Genomic DNA, 22,331 nt, shown 5'->3' with positions numbered 1-22,331 from the left:
AAGACTTTTTGTTTCTCAATCAGAAGTGGGATTACAGTGAAATTTTTAGTTTTCTTTATAGGCTTCTTTCAGACCAGTGTGCGTTTGCTACTAACATTCAACAACTTAAGTTTGATTCAAACATAAGAAAAATAGATACGCACTCCACGTCATAATATTCGTATTCGTATTCAGGTGCTGGAGGAGCTTGCTTCTGGCATCGGAACGATCCTGGTATGTTCATGCATTGGTACTCGGGCCCTGCTCGCTCACAGTTGTGGATGCCGAGGGCACACTCGTCGATATCTGGAAAGAGTCATTTATTAGTTACAGTATGAAGGTACTTAATATTTCCAAGACATACATGGTGTAACCAGAACGCTTGCTCAAGTAGTACTGATTCTGAGCACAACTAAATTTTAGAGTATTCGCCTCCTCTTCTTGCTAATGTAATATGAAAAGGACAGACACAGTTTAACAGTTTTAAATTTAATTTAGAGCTGTCAAACCTCGTGGGTTTAGCTGCTAGTCGCGAGCCTATTGTTTAAATTTGTAGCATGCACTAAAGAGTCTTTAAATATAAAATTCACGTTCCGTCCTTTTTTAGCAATATGAAGAAGAAAAAGATGCAGATACTCTAAATTTAGTTTAGAAAAAGACAACAGAATCGGCGTCAATGGCTCGAACGGCGTTGTTAAACGGTCAACTCCACAAGCTTAAAGCGATGGCCACTCTAAGTTATAAGAATACTCGAATAGGCATCGAGGCTTACCTTCGCAAGTGCTAGAAGAGTGCTGCAGCGTGTAACCAGTGCCGCAGGAGATGAATCTGACGCAGAGGAATGAGCCGACTGTGTTGTCGCACCGCTGCGTCTCAGGGATACAGTTGTTTTGCTCGGTAGCGCATTCGTTAATGTCTGGAAACATAAATAAATAATATAACATAATATAAAACACAAAAAATGTTTCTACCTTTGTCCGTTGAAACCATCCAACTGATGTGCCCCAATACGGTGTTATTAGAAAGGCAATAATGCGAAGATGATTTTTAGAGTTTTTTTATTTTATTTTCGTTAGCGTAGGCCGTAGTAGCACATGCCGGATATCCGCTAGTAAAAAAAAAAAAAAAAACTGCTGACAGAATGAATACTGAAAGTGAAAACTATGAAATAACAGTGGTTTATAATGGTTTTTCAACCAACTTACCAACACAAGCCCTCGTCTTAGGGTCCAGTTCAAATCCGAGTTTGCAATCGCACTCATGGCTCCCGTTGGTGTTCAAGCAGCTCTGATACTGATCGCAGAGATGAGTCCCTTCTGCACATTCGTCGATATCTAGAACACGTGAGGTGTCTTATCTTAGGACACCCATGTGATGACCCAATAGAAAGCAGAACCTACTGAGAAGAGCCGGCTAGAAACTCAGCAGTTTTTGAAAAGCAGAATGTTACAATCCAAGGTGTAATTGGAACGCTGGCAAAAAAGGAGACAGGTACCGATGATTACTGATAAGAATCACAAAAAAAACGCGAAAAATTAAAAGAAATCCTGTATTTTTAAAAGTTCACAATAACAAATAAAAATAGCAAATATAACATCTGACTGACGCTAGAGGTCAACGAACGTTACGTAAATATGCCACTCGGAGTCAATGACGTGTCGTAGGTGGGGCGTTGACCCGAGTTTTGCACGCTATACATTGCGGGTTTCAAAAATACTAAATCACTAAAACTACAAGATAAGGCAAATGGTTATTGGTATTGGGTTGTGTTTAGGTAGTATAATAATAAGCCTAAGTTTTTGCTAGCGTTCTGTATACACCTTGTAGTATATTGATTTCAAGATTTAACGATATTTTTTAACTTTTAGATTAGCACTTGGCTGCAATCAGACCAGCCCCCCAATTGTGTAACAATAACCATTTCATGGCTATCGCAATCGTCAAGAATTCTGCCCTTTGATTGGCTGTGAAAAAATGTAAACAGCGAATCAACCAATCAAATGGCAGAACTTCTTGACGATTGCGATAGCCATGAAATGGTTATTCTTACACAATTGGGGGGCTGGTGGCAAGTGATGATATAGCCTAACACGGAGCGTTGCAGATTGCATAGAAGATGCCTATTCACTCTTGACTTAAAGTGGAGGAGAAAATAATTGATGCCGAAAGAGCGTTCCATAACCTAGAAACGCAAATCGCTTCGTACGTCTCCATGGAATTTCGACTATGAACAGGTTCCGACCTTGACGATGCCTTTATTATATTTATTATTTCAAGTCTCAAGTTATCTTTTTATAAGTAGGTTGGTAACCTTATTTTTCACTAACCTTCGCATACATTGGTCGCCTGGTTTTTTCTCATTCCATCTGGACAATCATATTTGTTTATCCTGGAGAAACAAAAAAGAAATTAAGAGATCCCTAATATTTAAATCAAGATACTATAATATGCCATTTTATTGTACTCTCTTCATATTTTTTTTTTTTTCATCATTCTCTTAACCCATCGCCGACTTCACACACCTTTAAGAACATTATGTGCATGTAGGTTTCCTCACGATGATTTTCTTTTACCATTGATTTTTGGAAAACTCTAATTATTATGAAATACTAGTTGATGCCCACGACATCGTACGCGTGGATTTAGGTTTTTAAAAATCCCGTGGGAACTCTTTGATTTTCCGGGATAAAAAGTAGCCTATGTCCAGGTCTTAAACTATACCCATGCAAAAAATCACGTCGATCCGTTGCTCCGTTGTGACGTGATTGAAGGACAAACCAACAAACAAACACACTTTCGAATTTATAATAGGGGTAGTGATTCCTTACCTGGAATTGACCTTTGGCTTACAATCGTATTCCCCCGGCACATTGACACAGACTTGATCTGGTCTGCAAATGTCTTGACCATCTTCACATTCATTGATGTCTGAAATAAGAAACCGGTCAAATGTGACTCGGACTCGCACACGAAGGGTTCCGTACCATCGTACAAGATTTTGAACTTTCTACTTTTTTTAAATTTACATGGTGGCCATTTTCAAATTTTTATTATTTGTTGTTACAATAGCGGCAATAGAAATACACATTCTGTAAAAATTTCATCGGGTGGTTCCTATCCATAGCGGTTCACGAGATACAGCCCGCTGACAGACAGACGGATGGACGATCGGACAGCGGAGGCTTAGTACTAACTAAGGTCTCGTTGGCACCCTTCGAATACGGAACACTAAAAAAATGCTACATAGGGTGCATAATAAAATGCTATGTAGGGTTTTAGTTTTGTATTCTTGTTATCACCACCATTTCACAATATAACTTAAAACTCATTAGAACTATCAAACCTCTCAATGCAACTCATTCCCGAGCTTTCTTATGAGTAATTTAAACGATTCAAAATTCAAACAATCCTTAACGTTGTAATAGAATATATAACTAATAGAATTTTTAATAGGTCTACTTAACTTAAAAACTTTAAGGCCTGTTTCACAACCACTAGTTAAAGTTTATCTAACAGGCTAGCTTATGCTCGCGACTTCGTCCCCATGCACTACATAAATTTCAACCCTCAATTTTACTCCCCTAGGGGTTGAATTTTAAAAAATCCCTTCTAAGCGGATGCCTACGTCATAATAGCTATCTGCATGTCAAATTTCAACCCAATCCGTCCAGTAGTTTCAGCTGTGCGTTGTTAGATCAGTCAGTAAGTCAGTCAGTCACCTTTTCCTTTTATATGTATATTTAGATTTTGACGTCACGACAGTTTTTGTATTGGAAATCTGTCAAAATGTCAAATTTGTTAGTGATAAAGTGTATGTGGTGGTTGTGAAACAGGCCCTTAGTGCAATAGAAACACAAAATACCTTCACACTTGTTAGTGACAGAGTTGGTCTTGAATCCAGGCGGACAATGCTTGGACACCTTGTCCTGACAGTAGAAGGAGCCGCGTGTGTTTATACAGAACTGGGACATTTTGTTACAATCGTTCTTGTCCGCGCTGCATTCGTCGATATCTGGAAATTTATCAAAAAACTTTGGAAAAGGAGAATATTTTGATAAGTAGGTATAATATAGTTAATACTTTATTTGACGACCGTAAATCATGATAATATTCTAATTGTTGAAATCAAAATTTTGAATATTTAGATGTTTTATAAATATAGAATTTAATTGGAACAAAAACGAAGACATAATATAATAGTAGATGATCACTGAAAAGATACCACAATGTTCGCAATGTATTGCAAATAAAATATCCGACTAACGCTCGAGGTAGAGGTCATGGAAGGTTGCGTAGATATACCTTGGAGTCAATGCCGCGTACCTAGTAGGCAGAGCATTAACCTCGAGTTTGTTCGCTATACATTGCGGATTTGAAAAATACTAAATCACAAAAACTACAACTACTTATAAGACTACAAGTGTAAGGCTACAAGTATACGGTACAGTATAACTTAAAAAATATACCTTGGAGTCAATGCCGCGTACCTAGTAGGCAGAGCATTAACCTCGAGTTTGTTCGCTATACATTGCGGATTTGAAAAATACTAAATCACAAAAACTACAACTACTTATAAGACTACAAGTGTAAGGCTACAAGTATAAGGTACAGTATAACTTTAAAAAAAAAGAATATTAAGCCATGTTAAACGACTAATATTCCCCTTTCCTCTCCAACTAAGCGTCAAGCTTGTGCTAGGAGTAGGTACGACAATAGTGCAACGGGCGGGGTTTGAACCGTCGATTTTTTTTTTTGTTTTCAGTCCACTCCTTTACCTGTTGAGCTATTGAGGTTCGAACTACAAGTAAGTATAAGGTTATTAAATACTTAGTTTGAATTAAATACCTTCGCATTCTTCATTCAAGCCGCTAATAAAACCAGGGGGACATCTGTCTTCTGCTGGTGTTCTGCGTTTACCAATGTTGCTGGGATCACCAGAAACTCCTCCACATTTGTACGCCCCAATCGTATTTTCACATATATAGCTTGGACATGGCGGATTGGGTAACTTGCACTCGTTTATATCTGTCAAAATCAAATTGATTCATTTAGGCAGTGGTCCGACCGCCGACGATAAACGAGAAACGAGTAGAACTATAAACGAGTTGGCGATCAGCGGGAAGCGAGTGTGTAGTTTCGATAGTTTTGTCGTCGGGCTATAAGCGAGTGTGCAAGTGCGACGAGCGATTACTCACGCCATTCACCCGCGGTCGCTTAGTTCTGTGTCGTGTTTACAACACAACAGCGAGCGAGCATCGCTGAACGAATATCACTGAGCGAGTTTATTTTTGAAAGCTTGTCGCTCAGAGACAAAACTAGTAAAGCGAGTCGTCGCGGACATCGGCAGTGTGAACAGTCAGAGAGCAACTTTTGATATATGCATCTCATTCGTTTACATGGAATGTACATTTCTTGTGTGTTTCTTGAGAGAGAAAATCGCCGATAGTTAGTCTTTTTCTCGCCAGCGGTGCCTAAAATAGGTAAGTACAGTTCTTGCAATTCGCGAAGGCTACATATCGGTTTCTACATATTGCTTGACATGATAAATACTGATCACCCTAAAACTATTGACGTTTGAGTTATTATCCCTGATATTTTACTCTTAATACAGGGTGTAACCAGAACTGTATTATTATACTGTCTAAACACATTTCAATACCAATAACTATATATAAGATTTAGTTTTTCAAACCCTCAATGTATAGCGTTCAAAACTGGGGTCAATGCCCCACCTACTTGACTCCGAACGGCCTACTTACGCAACGTTCGTTGACCTCTAGCGTCAGTGAGATGTTTTAGTTGCAATATATCCTGAACTTTTAGAAAACATAGGATTTTTTTTCGCGTTTTTTTTGTGGTATCATCAGTAATCATCAGTACTATCATCTGTCTTCGTTTTTGCCAGCGTTCTGGTTACACCCTGTATGTACTGATTAGTTACCATCGCAAGCGTTATTCGCAAGATTCTTGGCAAATCCTGGAGGACAGTGTCCTTTATCTCCATTATTCTTGCCGTTTTTGATCGGAATACATTTGTATGATCCGAGGATGTTGAAGCATTTCGTGTTCGCGAGACACACTGGCGGATCCAGAATACACTCGTCGATATCTGGAAAAAGATCAGACATTAGCTGATAGTTTGTTTGCTGATTGCCAAGTTTCTCGCAGGTTCTTCTCAGTATGAAAGGTATATCCTATATTTACAAAGTACCTACTCTGAGGACGACGGACAGACAGGCAGACAACAAAGTGATCCTATAAGGGTTCCTTTTAAGGTACGAACCCTAATAAACAGACATCCAATCTGTCCAAATATAATTGAGAACCAAAAAACCAAAAAAGACCAAAGAAAAGATGGATGGATGGATTGCGTGAAAGAGGATAAATATGCGTGGAGTGCATAATGCGAACATGGATGACAGAAGCAAGGGGAAGAAGATGACATGTCTCGCCTATCCCGTAAAGCGTGGGATAAGGACAAGAAGAAGAATAATTATGATCATGATCAACCCATCGTCTGCTCACTGCAGAGCACGGGTCTGCTCTCAGAGTGAGAAGGGTTTGGCCATAGTGTACCACGCTGGCCATGTGCGGATTTGTAGACTTCACACACCTTTGAGAACATTATGGAGAACTCTCAGGCATGCAGGTTTCCTTACGATGTTTTCCTTCACCGTTAAAGCAAGTGATATTTAATTACTTAAACCGCACATAATTCCGAAAAGTTAGAGGTGCGTGCCCGGGATCGAACCCCCTACCTGCGATTAGAAGGCGGAAGTCCTAACCTTTAGATTATCACGGCTACAGAAGAATAATAAACAGACAAAGAAGAATTTCCTCACCTTCACACGACTTTCCATCAGCCATAAGTTTGTATCCTCTTCTGCAGGAGCATTTCACTTGTACCCCATTGTCATTGCATTTGTGTTGGCACGGATTGTGGGGTTTACACCTGTTCTTTGTGACCTGCAAAATTTGATCTATTAGTTACTTTGCTATCACATTAACTACTGTACGTACGTATTGGGAATATTTAATAGTAAGTAGCTGTTCTAAAACCAGGCAGTTCTTCTTCTTCTCGAGTCGACGGTCACCACAAACACGGGCCCAAAAAGCCGCAACTGCGATAGTTCTGTCTTAAGGGTAGCCATCGTGGTGAAAAGATTAGTCAGTCTACTTATCTGTTTGTGTTGTGGCTGCTTCCAGGGACGCCGGGTGCTTGTGTTTTTTTTTTTTTTTTTGTCCACACAAACAGAAAAAACACAATATTGGTTTCTTCGTGCTCGTAAGCGCTTGGCGGCTTGTCTGAGCACTGCACATTCCTCTGTAGTCTTATACTTACATACTGATACATACTATAAATACTATTAATGTAGGTAGGTAGTTTTAAAATAAAATAATTATGTCCGCGTATACCAGCTTCAATTTCTGCATACGAGTTGGACCTCACCACGCCAAAATGTACCATGCCACACAGCATCGATCTCGATAAAATGACTTGACGGTATATAGCGATAAAAGTCATTCTCCCGAGACCAACGCAATGCGGCCCGGCTCACTTCGGCATAGCTCGGTCCAATATTATACTGGATAACGCGTATACAGGCTGCTTCAATTTGACAGAAAATTTTATTATTTCATATTTAATAAATAGTTTTTAATTTTGTATTTAATGTTGTTTTTAGTTATTTTGGATTTAAGATCCGTTGGAAGGTCATTTATTAGCCTTGGAAGTAAATAATCTTGTGATCTTGTGATCGGTATAAAACTGAGCACCCCGCGGGGAGGCTCCTTTCATGTCCCCAAGCAAGCAGTCGTCTGGTGGGAGGCTAGGGCCGTGGCTAGTTACCACCCTACCGGCAAAAGCCGTGCCACCAAGCGATTTAGCGTTCCGGTATAATGCCGTTTAGAAACCGATAAGGGGTGTGGATTTAATAAAACTGCCATACCCCTTACAAGTTAGACCGCTTCCATCTTAGATTGCATAACCACTGACCATAAGGTGAGATTGCAGCCAAGGGCTAACTTGTATCTGATTTTAAAAAAACTTCCTCTCGAAATGAGATCCTATCACAACTGCCAAGTGAGTATTGGCACACACGCCAATATGAATAAGTACAGTGCGACAAGGCTATTTCGGCGCGTGGCGAAAACTAACGTTGCCGTCAAGTGTCCACTTTGTTCTTGTTTGAATATTCTGAGCCTGTTCTCCAACAGCGCCCCCCTGTCAATGTCATTCAAGTGCCAAGAGAGCCTTGTCGCACTGTAGAATATATGAACATAATGCTTACCTCTCGGCAGTTCCTCCCGTCTGCCATAAGCATGAACCCAGGGTTGCATTCGCATTTATAGGAACCGGGTACCGGTATGCAATGGTGGGCACATAGCTCATTCGGTGCGTATTCTTCACATACTGATGCCACTGGGGATAAATCTGCAAACATTGAAAAAATTCCATAATAACATGGCTAAACCACATATACTAACAGACCTTTTAGTGCTCTGACAGTATTTAATTGCCCTTCACCGGCACTCGCGACTCTCTTTAAGAGTTTCAGCAATAAAAAATATTACTATAGAACTACAATAAATCTTGGACATACATAATATATTGGGTAATAAATTAAATTATTTTTTACTTTTTAGTGTTGGTGGTTATTGAAGTCGGGGTTTTTTTTTTTTGAATTTTTTTTATTTCATAATTTTTAGTGGCCCCATCGTACTAAAATATGATATGCCTGGTTAAAAACCTACTGTTTACTAAGCTGTTACACTGATCACGAGCAATTTACTCTTATCTATTGAGGAGTTCTGCTCTCCATCTCCGAAGATATTCATCAGATCTTCACCAAAGTAAAATAGGACCACCTCTCAAGTACGACCTACCAAACAAAAAAGAATCATTAAAATCGGTTCATATTTGTCGAAGAAATCGCGTGACAAACATACAAAAAGACATACATTCGAATTGAGAACCTCCTTCTTTTTTCAAGTCGGTTAAAAATATGCTATGCCTGGTTAAAACCCTACTGTTTACAAAGCTGTTACACTGATCGCGAGCAATTTACTCTTATCCGTTGAGGAGTTCCGTTCTCCATCGCCGAATTTCAGATTCGGACAACTGCAATTTCAGACTGCAGCGCTGTGTGGACTGAATTGAGTCGCTATTTATATGAATGTATTTACGCAATGATCCTTACTCTACTTCCAGGTAGCCCTGGAACCTGGAAGTTAAGTGGAGACGTAAGCTCTCTATACGTGTTCTATCGCCTTTATAATAGGGCTCTGAAGAGCCTTTTGACCTCATTCCACCCTTCTTTCTATAACCTCACCGCGCGCCACCGTAAGCAATTTCACCCTCACCACTAGGGTGTCTGGTGCACTTCGACTGTCCGTTAGGCCAGATCCTTCTTTCAACTGTATAATCAACTCTCATAGGTGGTGTTGTGAAGAGCTTCACAAATTGAAGCGCGACAGTGGGGAACCGGATTTCTACACCACCAGCTTATTTTTTCGTCAGTCAACCTTTCGCTTCCTGCGTTGTACGAAAGTACCTAACAGTAGATTAATCTTTTGTTCTCCAAAGATTATTTCATCTGATAGCATGGGTTCCATAAGGCAAAACTTTTCATTCAAAATTTTCTAATCGGTAACAAGTTCAACATTAAAAAAATAGGTTCTCAAGTCGTCCTGGACGTATGTAAGTTTTTCTGCAATTTTCTGACTTCTAGTATAATAATTAGAATATTAGAATATAGTTTTACATACCGTAATCCGACGGTTTCTTGAATAGTGTTGTGGTATTTCTGCTAGTTCTGCTTTCATTTTCAACTGCGTTCTAAAACACAACAATAATTACCTAATATATACAGGGTGTAACCAGAACGCTGGCTAAAACGACGACAGGTGATAGTACCTACTATAATGATTACTGATATGAAACCACAAAAAACACGAAAAATAAAATGTAAAATCCTATAATTTTGTAAAAGTTTACGATATATTGCAAATAAAACGCTGACTGACGCTAAAAGACAACGAACGTTGCGAAAGTAGGCCACTTGGAGTCAATGCCGCGTCGTAGGCGGGGCGTGGGATTATCAGGAATAAAAAGTAGCCTATGTCACTCTGCAGGTCTTAAACTATACCCATGCAAAAAATCACGACGATCCGTTGCTCCGTTGCATTGTAATTGAAGGACAAACCAACAAACCAATAAACCAACAAACAAAGCCTCAACAGCTCAACGGGTAAAGGAGTGGACTGAAAACCGAAAGGCGACGGTTCAAACTCCGCCCGTTGCACTATTGTCGTACCTACTCCTAGCACAAGCTTGACTCTTAGTTGGAGAAGAAAGGGGAATATTAGTCATTTATCATGGACTATTCTTTAAAAAACACACTTTCGCATTTATAATAGGGGTAGTGATCAGTGGCGTGCACTGTGTTTGAAGCCAGGGTAGGCATTAGTTAGGTAGGAACCTGTTTACTGGCAGGTCATAAATAAAATATGCATTGAACGATTACAACTGGGGTAAGCAGTGCATTTATGCCTCTATGACCTGCACGCCACTGGTAGTGATTGTTCTTGTAGCGGATATACCTTGCAGCACTGAGTGAAGGCGTCACCAGCTAGCATTTGCTCCCCACTCTTGCCGTGCAGCATCGCGGAGCAGGCGGCGACTCCACGCGTTCTACCCACAGTCCTTCCGGACATGCATTGGTCGCAGCATCTCTGAAACATTAGTACAGTTTTTGCACCTGAGTACAGTGCGACAAGGCTCTTTTGGCGCTTGGCGAAAATCGGAAAATTCGGAAAATCGAAAATCTTCCCCCCTGTCAATTTCATTCAAGTGCCAAAAGAGCCTTGTCGCACTGTAAGTACCTACATAGTTTTTAGGGTTACCAACGGGGATAAACTGTCACTAATGCCTCCGCTGTCCGTCCGTCTGCCCGTCTGTCTGCCTGTCAGTGGGCTGTATATAGGTAAAGAGTTGAAATTTTTACAAGTATATCTACTGACGCTAAAACAACAAATTACAATAAAAAACCAAGATGGCGAAGTTCAAAATGACTGCAATGCCCTACCACCCATCCATGCCCACTGACGGACGGACAACGAAGGCATTAATAGGATCCCGTTGGCACTCCTCGAGTACGGAACCCTGAGTTGTTTCACTTACTTTTCCAGTGTCCTTCATTGAAACACAAGTGTTTGAGCTCGTCGCTAGATCAATCCCAGTCTCACAGTCTGATTTCTTTCTGAAAACAAGAAGAATCAAGTTTTTTGCTATCCAAGATGAAGTATTACTTATGTAATTTTTTTTAATGGCGAGCAAACGAGCAAATTGGTCACCTGAATTGCAATGAACATTTGCAGTACCAGAGGAACCACCAGAGGAACCTTTCAGGAATTTGTTGGTCCGCCCCTTGAATAACCCCATGTTGTAATCTAATGGGAACACCGCCGAAGGGAGTTGATTCTACAATTTGCATGTGCGTGGAAAAAGGATCTGGCACAACGGGCGGTCGAAGTGCACCAGACACCCAGGTGGTAAGGGTGAAATTGTTTGTGGTTGCGTGCAGTGCGGTTATAGGGTGGAATGAGATCAAACAACTCTTTCAGAGCACTACCCATTATAGAGGCGACGCACGACGTATAGAACACGCAAAGAGAGCTACGTCTCTGCGGTGTTCCAGGCTTTCCAACGAGCCGGTTAGTTTGGGATCGTCCACAAGTCGAACAGCCCGCCTTTGGAAGTTTGGATCCGATCAAATGGTTCAAAAAATCAGTTGGTACTGGGGTGCTCCGGCCCAAAGGTGAGAGTACTTATTTGGGAAATTTACTATCCGTATCGTCTTCGTTGCTGAGGACGACTCTTTTCGATTAATCACATAATGGTAGACGGTTTTCTCAGGATAATTTATCCGTCGTATGAATACGACACTGTTAACGACACTGTTACAAAAGGCCTACTTTTTAGGAGGACCATTTTGTGTTTTTAGGGTTCCGTACCTCAGAAGGAAAAATGGGACCCTAACAGGATCACTTCGTTGTCTGTCTGTGTGTCTTATATGTATATGTGTCTTGTAGATAAGTTAAGTATAGGGCACTTCCCGTTGACCTATAATTATTTTAATTTTCAAAGTAAGATTACTATACCAAGTGGCGTATCATATGAAAGGGTAACCTGTTACCTGTAGTTTCGTAAACAGATTTTTATTTATTTTACGTATAATAGTTTTTGATTCATCGTGCAAATTGTAGAAATACGACTGCATTGTAATAATTATAAAGTAAAGTTCACATTATTACCATCCAAAAAAAGATCTGAATCATTCTCAAGCCTCTCCTACAGACTTTATAGGTAGGTACCTACTTCAAAACTAAATAACTCTTGAAATTTGGACTATGTAGGTAAACAGTTTCGCGGAACCACCGCAATAGTAAGAATATTTATATTTATAAAACTAGCTTATGCTCGCGACTTCGTCCGCGTGGACTACACAAATTTCAAACCAATTTTCAAAAACTCTTTCTTAACGGAATGCCTACGTCATAATAGATATCTGCATGCCAAATTTCAGCCCGATCCGTCCAGTAGTTTGAGCTGTGCGTTGATAGATCAGTCAGTCAGTCAGTCAGTCAGTCACCTTTTCCTTTTATATATTTAGATTGCGGTTTATTTATCATTGCTCTTGAGTCTTGACCCTAATGAAACACCATTGTTTTGACCTGGTTTACTCATGAAGCAGCTATTTTCCTTAAGAGGAGTTTATTCACAGTGCGCTGTATACAAACCTAGTTTGGTTCTGTAGAAACACAAATTCTAGAAACAAATACATGGTGTAACCAGAACGCTGCTGGCAAAAACGAAGACAGGTGATAGCACCTACTGATAATTACTGATATGATAAGTAGGTACCACCAAAAAAAAACGCGAAAAAGAATCAGTGCCCTTATTATAAATGCGAAAGTGTGTTAGTTTGTTGGTTTGCCCTTCAATCACGTCGCAACGATGCAACGGATTGACGTGATTTTTTACATGGTTATAGATAATGACCTGGAGAGTGACATAGGCTACTTTTTACCCCGGAAAATCAAAGAGTTCCCACGGGATTTTTATAAAACCTAATTCTACGCGGACGAAGTCGCGGGCATCAGCTAGTATCCTATAATTTTGTAAAAGTTTACGATATATTGCAAATAAAACATCTGACTGACTCTAGAGATCAACGAACGTTGCGTAAGTAGGCCGCGACTACGTAAAATACAGTAGGTATAGCAGGTACTTAATTTAATTTTTAGAAATTCTGCTTATATATCAAAGCTAAGAAAGTTTTTCAATAGGCAGCAGCAGGTCACTGCTTTGGCAGACAAACGATAGCCTTTAATATAGGCACTTAGCAGTGGCGTGCCCAGGTATTCAAGCTTGGGTAGGCAATTATATATGAACCTATTTAGTCATAGTGAAAAATAAGCATTGAGTTATTAGGACTAGGGTCAATAGGGTAAGCAGTGCATTTATGCCTCTATGACCTGCACGCCACTGGCACTTAGGTAGGTAGGTACCTCTAACTATTGCCATAGAAATGCCTCGGCAGTTGGCATCCCACGATATGTATACTCGTCTACATTGCAACTTACTTAGATTGACTCTTAGAAATTCTGCTTATACCTATAGGCTATATCGAAAGCTAAGAAAGTTTTTCAATAGGCAGCAGCAGGTCACTGCTTTGGCAGACAAACGATAGCCTATAATATTGGTACGTAGGTAGGTACATGTAACTATTAGCATAGAAATGCCTTGGCAGTTGGCATCCCACGATATAGCTAATGGTTTTAGTCGACAGGAACTAGAAATTCAATAAGTATCTCGATGTTTAGTCAAACATAGGGTTGCCAAATTATCTGTTTTTCTCGGAAATGTGTTAGTTTCCAAATTGGTTTTGTTCAGAAAGAAAAATTACAAAAAAAGTTTTTTATTGTGAGACAGGCTTACGATTGGCGACAATCATAACGCAACTAATCGCATCGCAACGTGTCGCAACGCAACACAACGCATCGCATTGTAACGCAACGCAACGCATCGCATCGTATCGCATCGCATTGCAACGCATCGCAACGCGACGCATTTTTAAATATTCCTGAATGTCTTACTATTTTTCAATAAGATGGTTACCCTAGTGAAAGCAAAGAACCGAACATTTCCTGATGAATATGATTCATATGTGGCTATAAATAAAACGCACAATAAATAACACGAGACTAAATTACACTGATTTATTGTTTACTAGTCTTAACCCACGACTTTGTCCGCGTGGTTTAATTTTTATTTGCTTTCCGGTGCGAGGTCACTGTTCTAGCACATTTAAGACCCCATCACGAAAGGGACTCATCTTGACACATCTGTGTGGGGTGCAAAAAACCGGCCAAGTGCGAGTCAGGCTCGCGCACCGAGGGTTCCGTACTACAGTCGTATTTTATCGACATTTTGCACGATTATTCAAAAACTATCATGCATAAAAATAAATAAATATCTTTTTCAGAATGCACAGGTGAAGCCCTTTCATATGATACCCCACTTGATATAGTTATCTTACTTCGAAAATTGAAAATACTAATTATTAGATAATGACCACAATTCACGGTTTTCAGATTTCCCCCCTTATATCTGCTATAAGAATTAAGATCTAGGTACCTACCTGCCAAATATCATGATTCTAGGTCAACAGGAAGCATCCTGTAGGTTTCTTGACAGACAGACAGACAGACAGACAGCAAAGTGATTCTATAAGGGTTCCTTTTTTTCCTTTTGAGGTACGGAACCCTTAAAAAGAATATTCATTCATTCATTGTTGAAGTCATCATCATCATGATCAACCCATCGCCGGCTCACTACAGAGCACGGGTCTCCTCTCAGAGTGAGAAGGGTTTTGGTCATAGTCTACCACGCTGGCTATGTGCCATTTGATTGTTGAAGTACTTACGTGAAATACTCCTTGCAGCACTGGTCCATAGCGAAGATGCAGAGTGTGCCGAATGTGGAAGGCACGTCAGGTGGGATGGAGGAGGAACAGTCTTCCGAGGAGTGGTTCCGCGCGTACGTCGTGCCCTGGCTGCAGCACAGCTGGGTGATCTCTGACATTTGGTCTGCGAGGGACCCTGGAAAATTGAAAGAGGATTTTTTTTACCTAAATCCAGGTACAGAGACAGAGTAGGTACCTACATCATCCACAGGACCAACTACCAATAAAAAAAAATTTTAGTCATGAAATAATTTCAATTTTCGAAGTAAGATAACTATATCAAGTGGGGTATCATAATATGAAAGGACTTTACTTGTACATTCTAAAACAGATTTTTATTTATTTTAAGGCATAATAGTTTTTGATTTATCGTGCAAAATGTCGATAAAATACGATTGTAGAACAGAACCCCCAGTGCGCGAGTCTGACTCGCACTTGGCTGGTTTTTAAGCTTAATTTACATTTCCTTAATATTGCTATTCAGTTTGTAAGAAAATGCTACTTGTGCTTTTGCGTAAGGAACACTAAAATCCTAATAGGTAAGTAATTGAGTAAACTTCTCGAGCATGACAAAATATACGTGATTTAAGTATGTATTGTTTCAAATAGGCGTTTAATTTGTTCTAGTTGAGTTTCATTTTGTGATAATTTTGAACCGACTTCAAAAAAAAAAATTGATTCCGACGAATTGAGATCCTCCTTTTTTTGAAGTCGGTTAAAAAGTTAAACAATTACATAAATAAATACCTACCATTTGCATTAACGGTGAAGGAAAACGTCGTGAGGAAACTGCATGAATTAATAATAAAAGACTTGGATGATACCAGCTGCAGCGACATGGATTTAGGTTTTCAAAATCCCATTAGAACATTGGTTTTCCGGGATAAAAAATAATTTATGTTTTTCTCCGGGATAAAAACTATTTTCGTACTAAATTTCGTCAAAATCGGTTAAGTGTATAGGCCGTGAAAAAGTAACAAAGAGACAGACACACTTAGATAGACATTCTACAATATGAAAATTATCACATTATTACAAAATCTGTTATCAGAAAAGTGATGGTTCTCGTTGTAAAGAAATTCTCTTATCAAACGCATGGTTTCTAAGTTATCACTGAACAAACAGATAGACAGATACATGCGCCACAATGCCCTAGTGACTCTATTATGCCTCGTTGATCTTTTTTTAGGGTTCCATACCTCAAAGGGATAAACGGATCCCTTATAGGATCACTTTGTTGTGTCTGTCTGTCTGTCAAGAAACCTACAGGGTACCTACTTCCCGTTGTCCTAAAATAATGAAATTTGACAGGTAGGTAGGTCTTATAGCAGACATTAGGGGAAAAATCTAAAAAACGTGAATTTGTGTGTTGGGGAGGGATTCAAATCAAATTCCTCGCAGGGTTCAGTGGACTGTATATTTTTCTTGATCACATTAATTCACAATTTTCAAGGTTCACAATGGTTCACGGTACTTCTAGTTCTGAGGTCTTCTTCGTTCGGAAGCAAGAGGCGAAGTGATTCTATACAACAAAATCGATCTTATATCTAATTCTCCCACTCGGCAAGCTCATACGGTCATACCGAGCGGGAGACAAGGCGATTGCGGGTGGTGAAGGCGTAGCGGGGAGCGGGGGTGTCAGCGGCCGACCAATCAGGGTCAGTCATTGCCGGCGCTGCGCATGGCTCGAAGCTCCTGTCCGCAACATTTCTCCCCTCAGCATAGCTCTTGCGTTGCTTCCTTTTCTTCGTCATGACGGCGAGCTTCCTCTTGGATCGATGAAACCAGCAGCTTTGGGTTCTCACAACGACGTTGTGTACATTCTCATGATGTTCAGAATGCACTGCAGGTTCACGTTGAGTCGATGCAGGTATGCAGCCCTCAACCAGTTCTTCGCCATCGTAACCAGTGCGCTTGACCGGATCGCAGGGCTTGCTATGTGACCAGCTTGCTGTTGATCGTGTGGATCGTCGAGCATACCAAAGTAGACAATTGAGAGCTGCCTTTTTCCTCCTCGTGGTTTTCGTTCGCGGAGGTATAATTGCAGCGTAGGCTGGAGTTCTGACTTCGTGTGAAGTATGTTCATGGGATCGCACTCCCCTCGTAATGGAATAACGGGGGAGTCGGAGTTCTACTGTTTCTTCCACTAGGTTCGTCGTTGATTGCTCGTCTTCTTTCTGGATCGGATCGTAAGTTGATTTTGATGGATCAAGTAAGGCGTCGAGATGTTGGCATCTGACTGGTTCTGGCGATTTCTCGTATCTTAGATGAAAAACGTGCTCTTCTTCGTTGCTGGCCATGGTTCGAGGTGCAGTTCCATGTATGACCCAGCCAAGCTCGGTACGTGAAGCTGCAGGTTCGTGGCGATCTCCAGTAAGCAGCTGCTTCGACACGATTAGCTCCCAGTTGTCGGAGCCAATGAGCAAGCGTGGTCGGGCTCGCTCGTAGCACACTTCGCTTGGACCCAGTGCTTGAAGATGTTGGTACCGCAGTAGTTCTAGCGGTATGGTCTGGTGCAGCAAGTGGAAACGTCGCACAGTTCTGGCTCGTATGACGTGCGACGCTCTTGTGTTCTGGCCTCGTAACTGGAACTGGACGGTTCTGCTGCTTTGTTCATTTTCGGTGGAGTTGATACCACGGATGTTAACAGCATTAGCGGGCCCTTTAAGGTTCAGTTGGTCCGCTAGATCTTCTTCGATGAGGGTGATTGTAGAGCCCTCATCTAATAAGGCGTAGGTGTGTATTTCGACGCCGTCGGAGTTCTTAACGACAACCGGGCACACCTTGAGCATAACATTGTGTCCAGTCTTCGTGTTGATAGACGTCGAGGCTACTATTTCCTCCACTTGTTCTTGTGAGGCATCGCGGTTCGTATGTGATGCCTCGCTTGCAGGGCTTCGTTCGTGCAATAGCGGGTGGTGCGAGTGAATGCAGCCGTCGACACCACATTGCTTCGCCTTGCACTCGGTTCGTGGGTGGTTCTTCGTTAGGCATTTGAAGCAAACTCTGTTTGCTTTGGCCCAATCCCAACGTGCGTTGATGCTCATGTCCTTCATTTTCTCGCACTGTGGTGGTTTGTGGTCACCACCACAGCACTGACACTGCTCTTCGTCATTGGCAGCGAACATGTTGGCATCGTAGTTCTTCCATGTTGTGGATGCAGTTCTTGCGGATCTCGGATGTGGTTCTTTGTGCTTCAACATCGCTGAAGCTGATGGTTTAGAATAGGTGAACTCTAAACCTATAGCTGCCTCGTTGTTCAGAAAGCGAGACAAAGTCACTATGTGCGGTTCTCTTGGGCGACGGTTCTCAGAAGCATATCTGGCGAAGCTTCTTCTTAGGTCAGGTGGTAGTTTGTCTACGATGTCTCTGGTGAGCATTCTGTTCTGGAGACATCCGTCGAGGCCTTCAACATTGGTGATCGTAGCCACGATGTTTCTCACTTTGACAGCGAAGACGTTCAGTTCGGTTGTAGTCGGTCCCAAGGGTGGTAGTAGCTTGATCTCGTCTAACGCCTTATCGATCAAGGCTTCTGGTCGGCCAAAGCTCTGTTCTAGAGCTTCCATAACTTCAGTCGGGTCACAAGCCGTGTACAGAAGCAAAGCGACGGCGTCTCGGGCTTCTCCTTTCAAAGCGTTGCGCAGGCGTTGCATGTTCTCGATCGGTGAGAACTTGTGAAGCCGAGTCGAATCTCGCATCGATGCTTTGAATGGCAGCCATTCGTTCTCAGACCCGCTGAATGTAGGTAGCTCCGTAGATGATCGTGGTGGTGGTCCGTATTGGCTCATTCGGTTGAAGCATTCCACCAGGGCTTCTATGCTTCGTTTTCGTGAGCGATTTGGCGTTGGCGAGCGGGTTCGGTGATCTTCGTAACAACGTTCAGATCGGGGTTCGGTGATGTTCGTGCCGGGTCTTACAGGGGGTGCAGTGGCGGGAGGGGTTCGGGTCTCTCGCGCAGGTAGCCGGTCGGTGGATGGCTCCCCTCGTGTAAGATCGGCGTGACGCAACCAATGTTCTGTGCGCAAGTTCATGCTGATTGTTTCTTCAGGCCCTCGTGTGCTCCCTTGGTCATCGTCCTGTATAGCAGCTAAGTCAGCCTCTAACTTTTTCTGCACCAGTTCAGCTTCAACTTGCATTTGGCGCATTTTAATAGCAGCTAGTCGTTCTGCCGCTTCGTACTCTGCCTGCTTGATACGGGCAGCTGTGCTTGTTGTGGAGCGCTGAGATCGGGTTGATCGCGTCGGTGAAGGAAGCCGAACACGATGGGTCTGTTCTAACAAGGTGCTTCGTGTCTCAACAATGGGTTCTTGCCGTAGACCGGCACTTGTTGATGGAGACGACTCCATGAAGCGGATCTGAACAGGGCGAGCTGCGTCCGTCGCGCGAGGGATCGGTTCTTGCGGCGCAACGTGCTCGTCGTGTTCATCTTCATGTTGTGAGGTCTGACTCCTAGTTCGAACCATCTTGATCTTCGGGTCTTGAGCCTTCCGTTCTTGAGCCTTCAGACTTCGGTTCTTGAGACTTCGGATCTTCAGGCTTCGGATCTTGAGGCTTCGGTTCTTCTGGTTCTTGATCCGGCACGATGGACCAAAGATGTTGGGGAGGGATTCAAATCAAATTCCTCGCAGGGTTCAGTGGACTGTATATTTTTCTTGATCACATTAATTCACAATTTTCAAGGTTCACAATGGTTCACGGTACTTCTAGTTCTGAGGTCTTCTTCGTTCGGAAGCAAGAGGCGAAGTGATTCTATACAACAAAATCGATCTTATATCTAATTCTCCCACTCGGCAAGCTCATACGGTCATACCGAGCGGGAGACAAGGCGATTGCGGGTGGTGAAGGCGTAGCGGGGAGCGGGGGTGTCAGCGGCCGACCAATCAGGGTCAGTCATTGCCGGCGCTGCGCATGGCTCGAAGCTCCTGTCCGCAACATTGTGGTTACATCACACATAAAAAATTAAATTGTGGTCATGAACTAAAAATTAGTATTTTCAATTTTCTAAGTAAGATAACACTATATCAAGTGGGGTATCATATGAAAGGGCTTTACCTGTGCATTCTAAAACAGATTTTTATTTATTTTTATAAATTATAGTTTTTTAATTAGCATGCAAAATGCCGAAAAAATCCGACTGTAGTACGGAACCCTCGTTCCGCAATTGGCCGGTTTTTTTTAAGAGATAGCGAGCAAAAGAGCAGGCGGGTCACCTGAAACATCAGTGATTACCGCCGCCCATGCACATTTGCAGCACCAGAGGAACTGCCGATGCGTTGCCGGCCTTTTAGGAATATGTTGGTCCGCCCCTTGAATAACCCCATGTTGTAATCTAGTGGGAACACCGCCGATGGGAGTTGGTTCCACAGTTTGCAAGTCCGTGGAAAGAAGGATGGTACAACGGACGGTCGAAGTGCACCAGACACCCAGGTGGTAAGGGGGAAATTGCTTACGGTGGCGCGCGGTGCGGTTGTATAAAAAGGAGGGTGGAATGATCTAGTCGAAGCGGCGGTGACCTGGTGGTTAAGACGTCAGCCTCTTATTTGAAGGGTCTGAGGTTTGATCCCGGGCACGCAACTCTAACTTATATGTGCATTTCAAGCACAGAGAATTAGACCTCAAGAGTAGGTGCGCATACGATACCTACAATGTTTTGCATGAAAACAAAATCCTAAAATATTGGCGGGGGACAACATTTTAGGATTAATAATAAATAAAAATCTGTTTTAGAATGCACAGGTAAAGCCCTTTCATATGATACCCCACTTGATATAGTAATTATCTTACTTCGAAAATTGAAAATACTAATATTAGTTCATGACCACAATTTAATTTTTTTTGTGTGATGTAGCCCTAACTTCACGGTTTTAAGATTTTTCCCCTGATTTTGCTATTTCATGACTCCAAGTCAACGGGAAGTAGGTACCCTGTAGGTTTCTTGACAGACCGACAGACAGACATACAGACAACAAAGTGATTCTATAAGGGTTCCGTTTTTCCTTTTGAGGTACGGAACCCTAAAAAGAACTCCCTTAGTTAGGTAAGTAAAGTACTTACCATCAGCATACCGCATCGGCAGGATAAACAGACACAAAATCAACCACATTATCACTATATAAAACAAACACTAAAGTACACCAATTAATTATTCTATGATAACTTATCCCATTTCACTCTATCACAATGAACTAGACAGGGATGCAATTATATCAAAACGATTCGCATTTTTGATTTATGCCTAAGTTTCATCAAGTTTTTGTTATAGAGAAAGGTAGGTTATTTATAGGCAAAGGTAGTTTTTTTCAATTTTTTTAAAGTCTAAATTCGACCAGGATCGTATTTATAAGGCAATTTATAAGTAATTAAGTTTATTATTGGGTCCTTTGCTTTGCAGGAGACCGTTGTGTGTGCGTACGCGACGCAATCTATTTTCGGTCTCCGTGTGCCAGCGTCTCTGTCTTGTCAAAGATTATGTGTTTCAGAACTCCCCATACATCTCGTGAATGATACCTACACGAGTTATCATAGAGCCTAATGGTTAAAACATGTTTACCGAGGTCGGGGGTTCGATCTCGGGCTCGTACTTCTAATCTAACTTTTCAAAGCTATATGCATTTTTAAACATTTAAATATCACTTGATTTAACGGTAAATAATAATAATAATTCTTTATTTGCATAATGTGGTACATAAAAAATTTACCTTCCATGACCATATTAATACCGTAGCAGCTGACTCATTTCGAAGATTAGGATTTGTACTACGCAACTCTCGGGAGTTCCATAGTCCTTTGGTAATACGATTACTATATTACGCCTTAGTCCGAAGCAAGCTCGAAACAAGCACCTGTGTCTGGCATCCGTACGAGGCAAAGTACGGGCTTATATTAGAAAAAGTACAAAAGGCCTTCCTAAGATACCTGTATAAACGTTGCTATGGATATTATCCTTTCCTATACCCAACCAAATTTCTGTTAGGTTGCTTAGGTTTCAACTCCCTGGAGGTCAGACGCATTTGCGACCAACTCAAAATTATGTGTCAAATTTTGCGAGGAGATGTTAATGCTCCAGAACTTCATAACCAACTGTGTCGCATACGTGTCCCTGAATCCAACAGTAATCTTCGTCCACGAAAAAATAAACTTTTCGTGGTCCCACATCATCGCACTGTTGCTAGATCTATGTCACCTATACCCCGTTCATTAGCATCATTCAACGCGCTTTTGGACAATAATGCTCAATGGGACCCATTTAATGATGGGTCTATAATACTGGTTCGGGAGTTACTGAAGTACGCTGAGAGCATTGCATGAATATGTCATTCAATG

The 22,331-nt window shown here is 41.6% G+C and overlaps 1 protein-coding gene across 1 annotated transcript in view; it reads right to left on the bottom strand.

Moving 5' to 3' along the window:
• Positions 1–21,440, bottom strand: part of LOC117993336 (fibrillin-2-like) — a 33,369-nt gene extending 11,929 nt beyond the window's left edge. The window contains exons 1-15 of the mRNA XM_069506484.1: positions 21,063–21,440; positions 14,970–15,144; positions 11,162–11,240; positions 10,582–10,713; positions 9,748–9,817; positions 8,271–8,413; positions 6,822–6,945; positions 5,921–6,088; positions 4,825–5,004; positions 3,842–3,991; positions 2,808–2,907; positions 2,307–2,368; positions 1,185–1,313; positions 752–895; positions 144–285 (exon numbers count right to left, since the gene is read on the bottom strand). Of these exons, the coding sequence (XP_069362585.1) occupies positions 144–285; positions 752–895; positions 1,185–1,313; positions 2,307–2,368; positions 2,808–2,907; positions 3,842–3,991; positions 4,825–5,004; positions 5,921–6,088; positions 6,822–6,945; positions 8,271–8,413; positions 9,748–9,817; positions 10,582–10,713; positions 11,162–11,240; positions 14,970–15,144; positions 21,063–21,111 (1,847 nt within the window). The 5' untranslated portion in view covers positions 21,112–21,440. The remainder of the gene's footprint in view (positions 1–143; positions 286–751; positions 896–1,184; positions 1,314–2,306; positions 2,369–2,807; positions 2,908–3,841; positions 3,992–4,824; positions 5,005–5,920; positions 6,089–6,821; positions 6,946–8,270; positions 8,414–9,747; positions 9,818–10,581; positions 10,714–11,161; positions 11,241–14,969; positions 15,145–21,062) is intronic.
• Positions 21,441–22,331: the final 891 nt, after the last annotated feature.

The sequence above is a fragment of the Maniola hyperantus genome, chromosome 23 (assembly GCF_902806685.2).
Source record: "Maniola hyperantus chromosome 23, iAphHyp1.2, whole genome shotgun sequence".
NCBI classification, from domain to species: Eukaryota; Metazoa; Arthropoda; class Insecta; order Lepidoptera; family Nymphalidae; genus Maniola; species Maniola hyperantus.
This window is presented reverse-complemented; position numbering and strand designations above follow the sequence as displayed.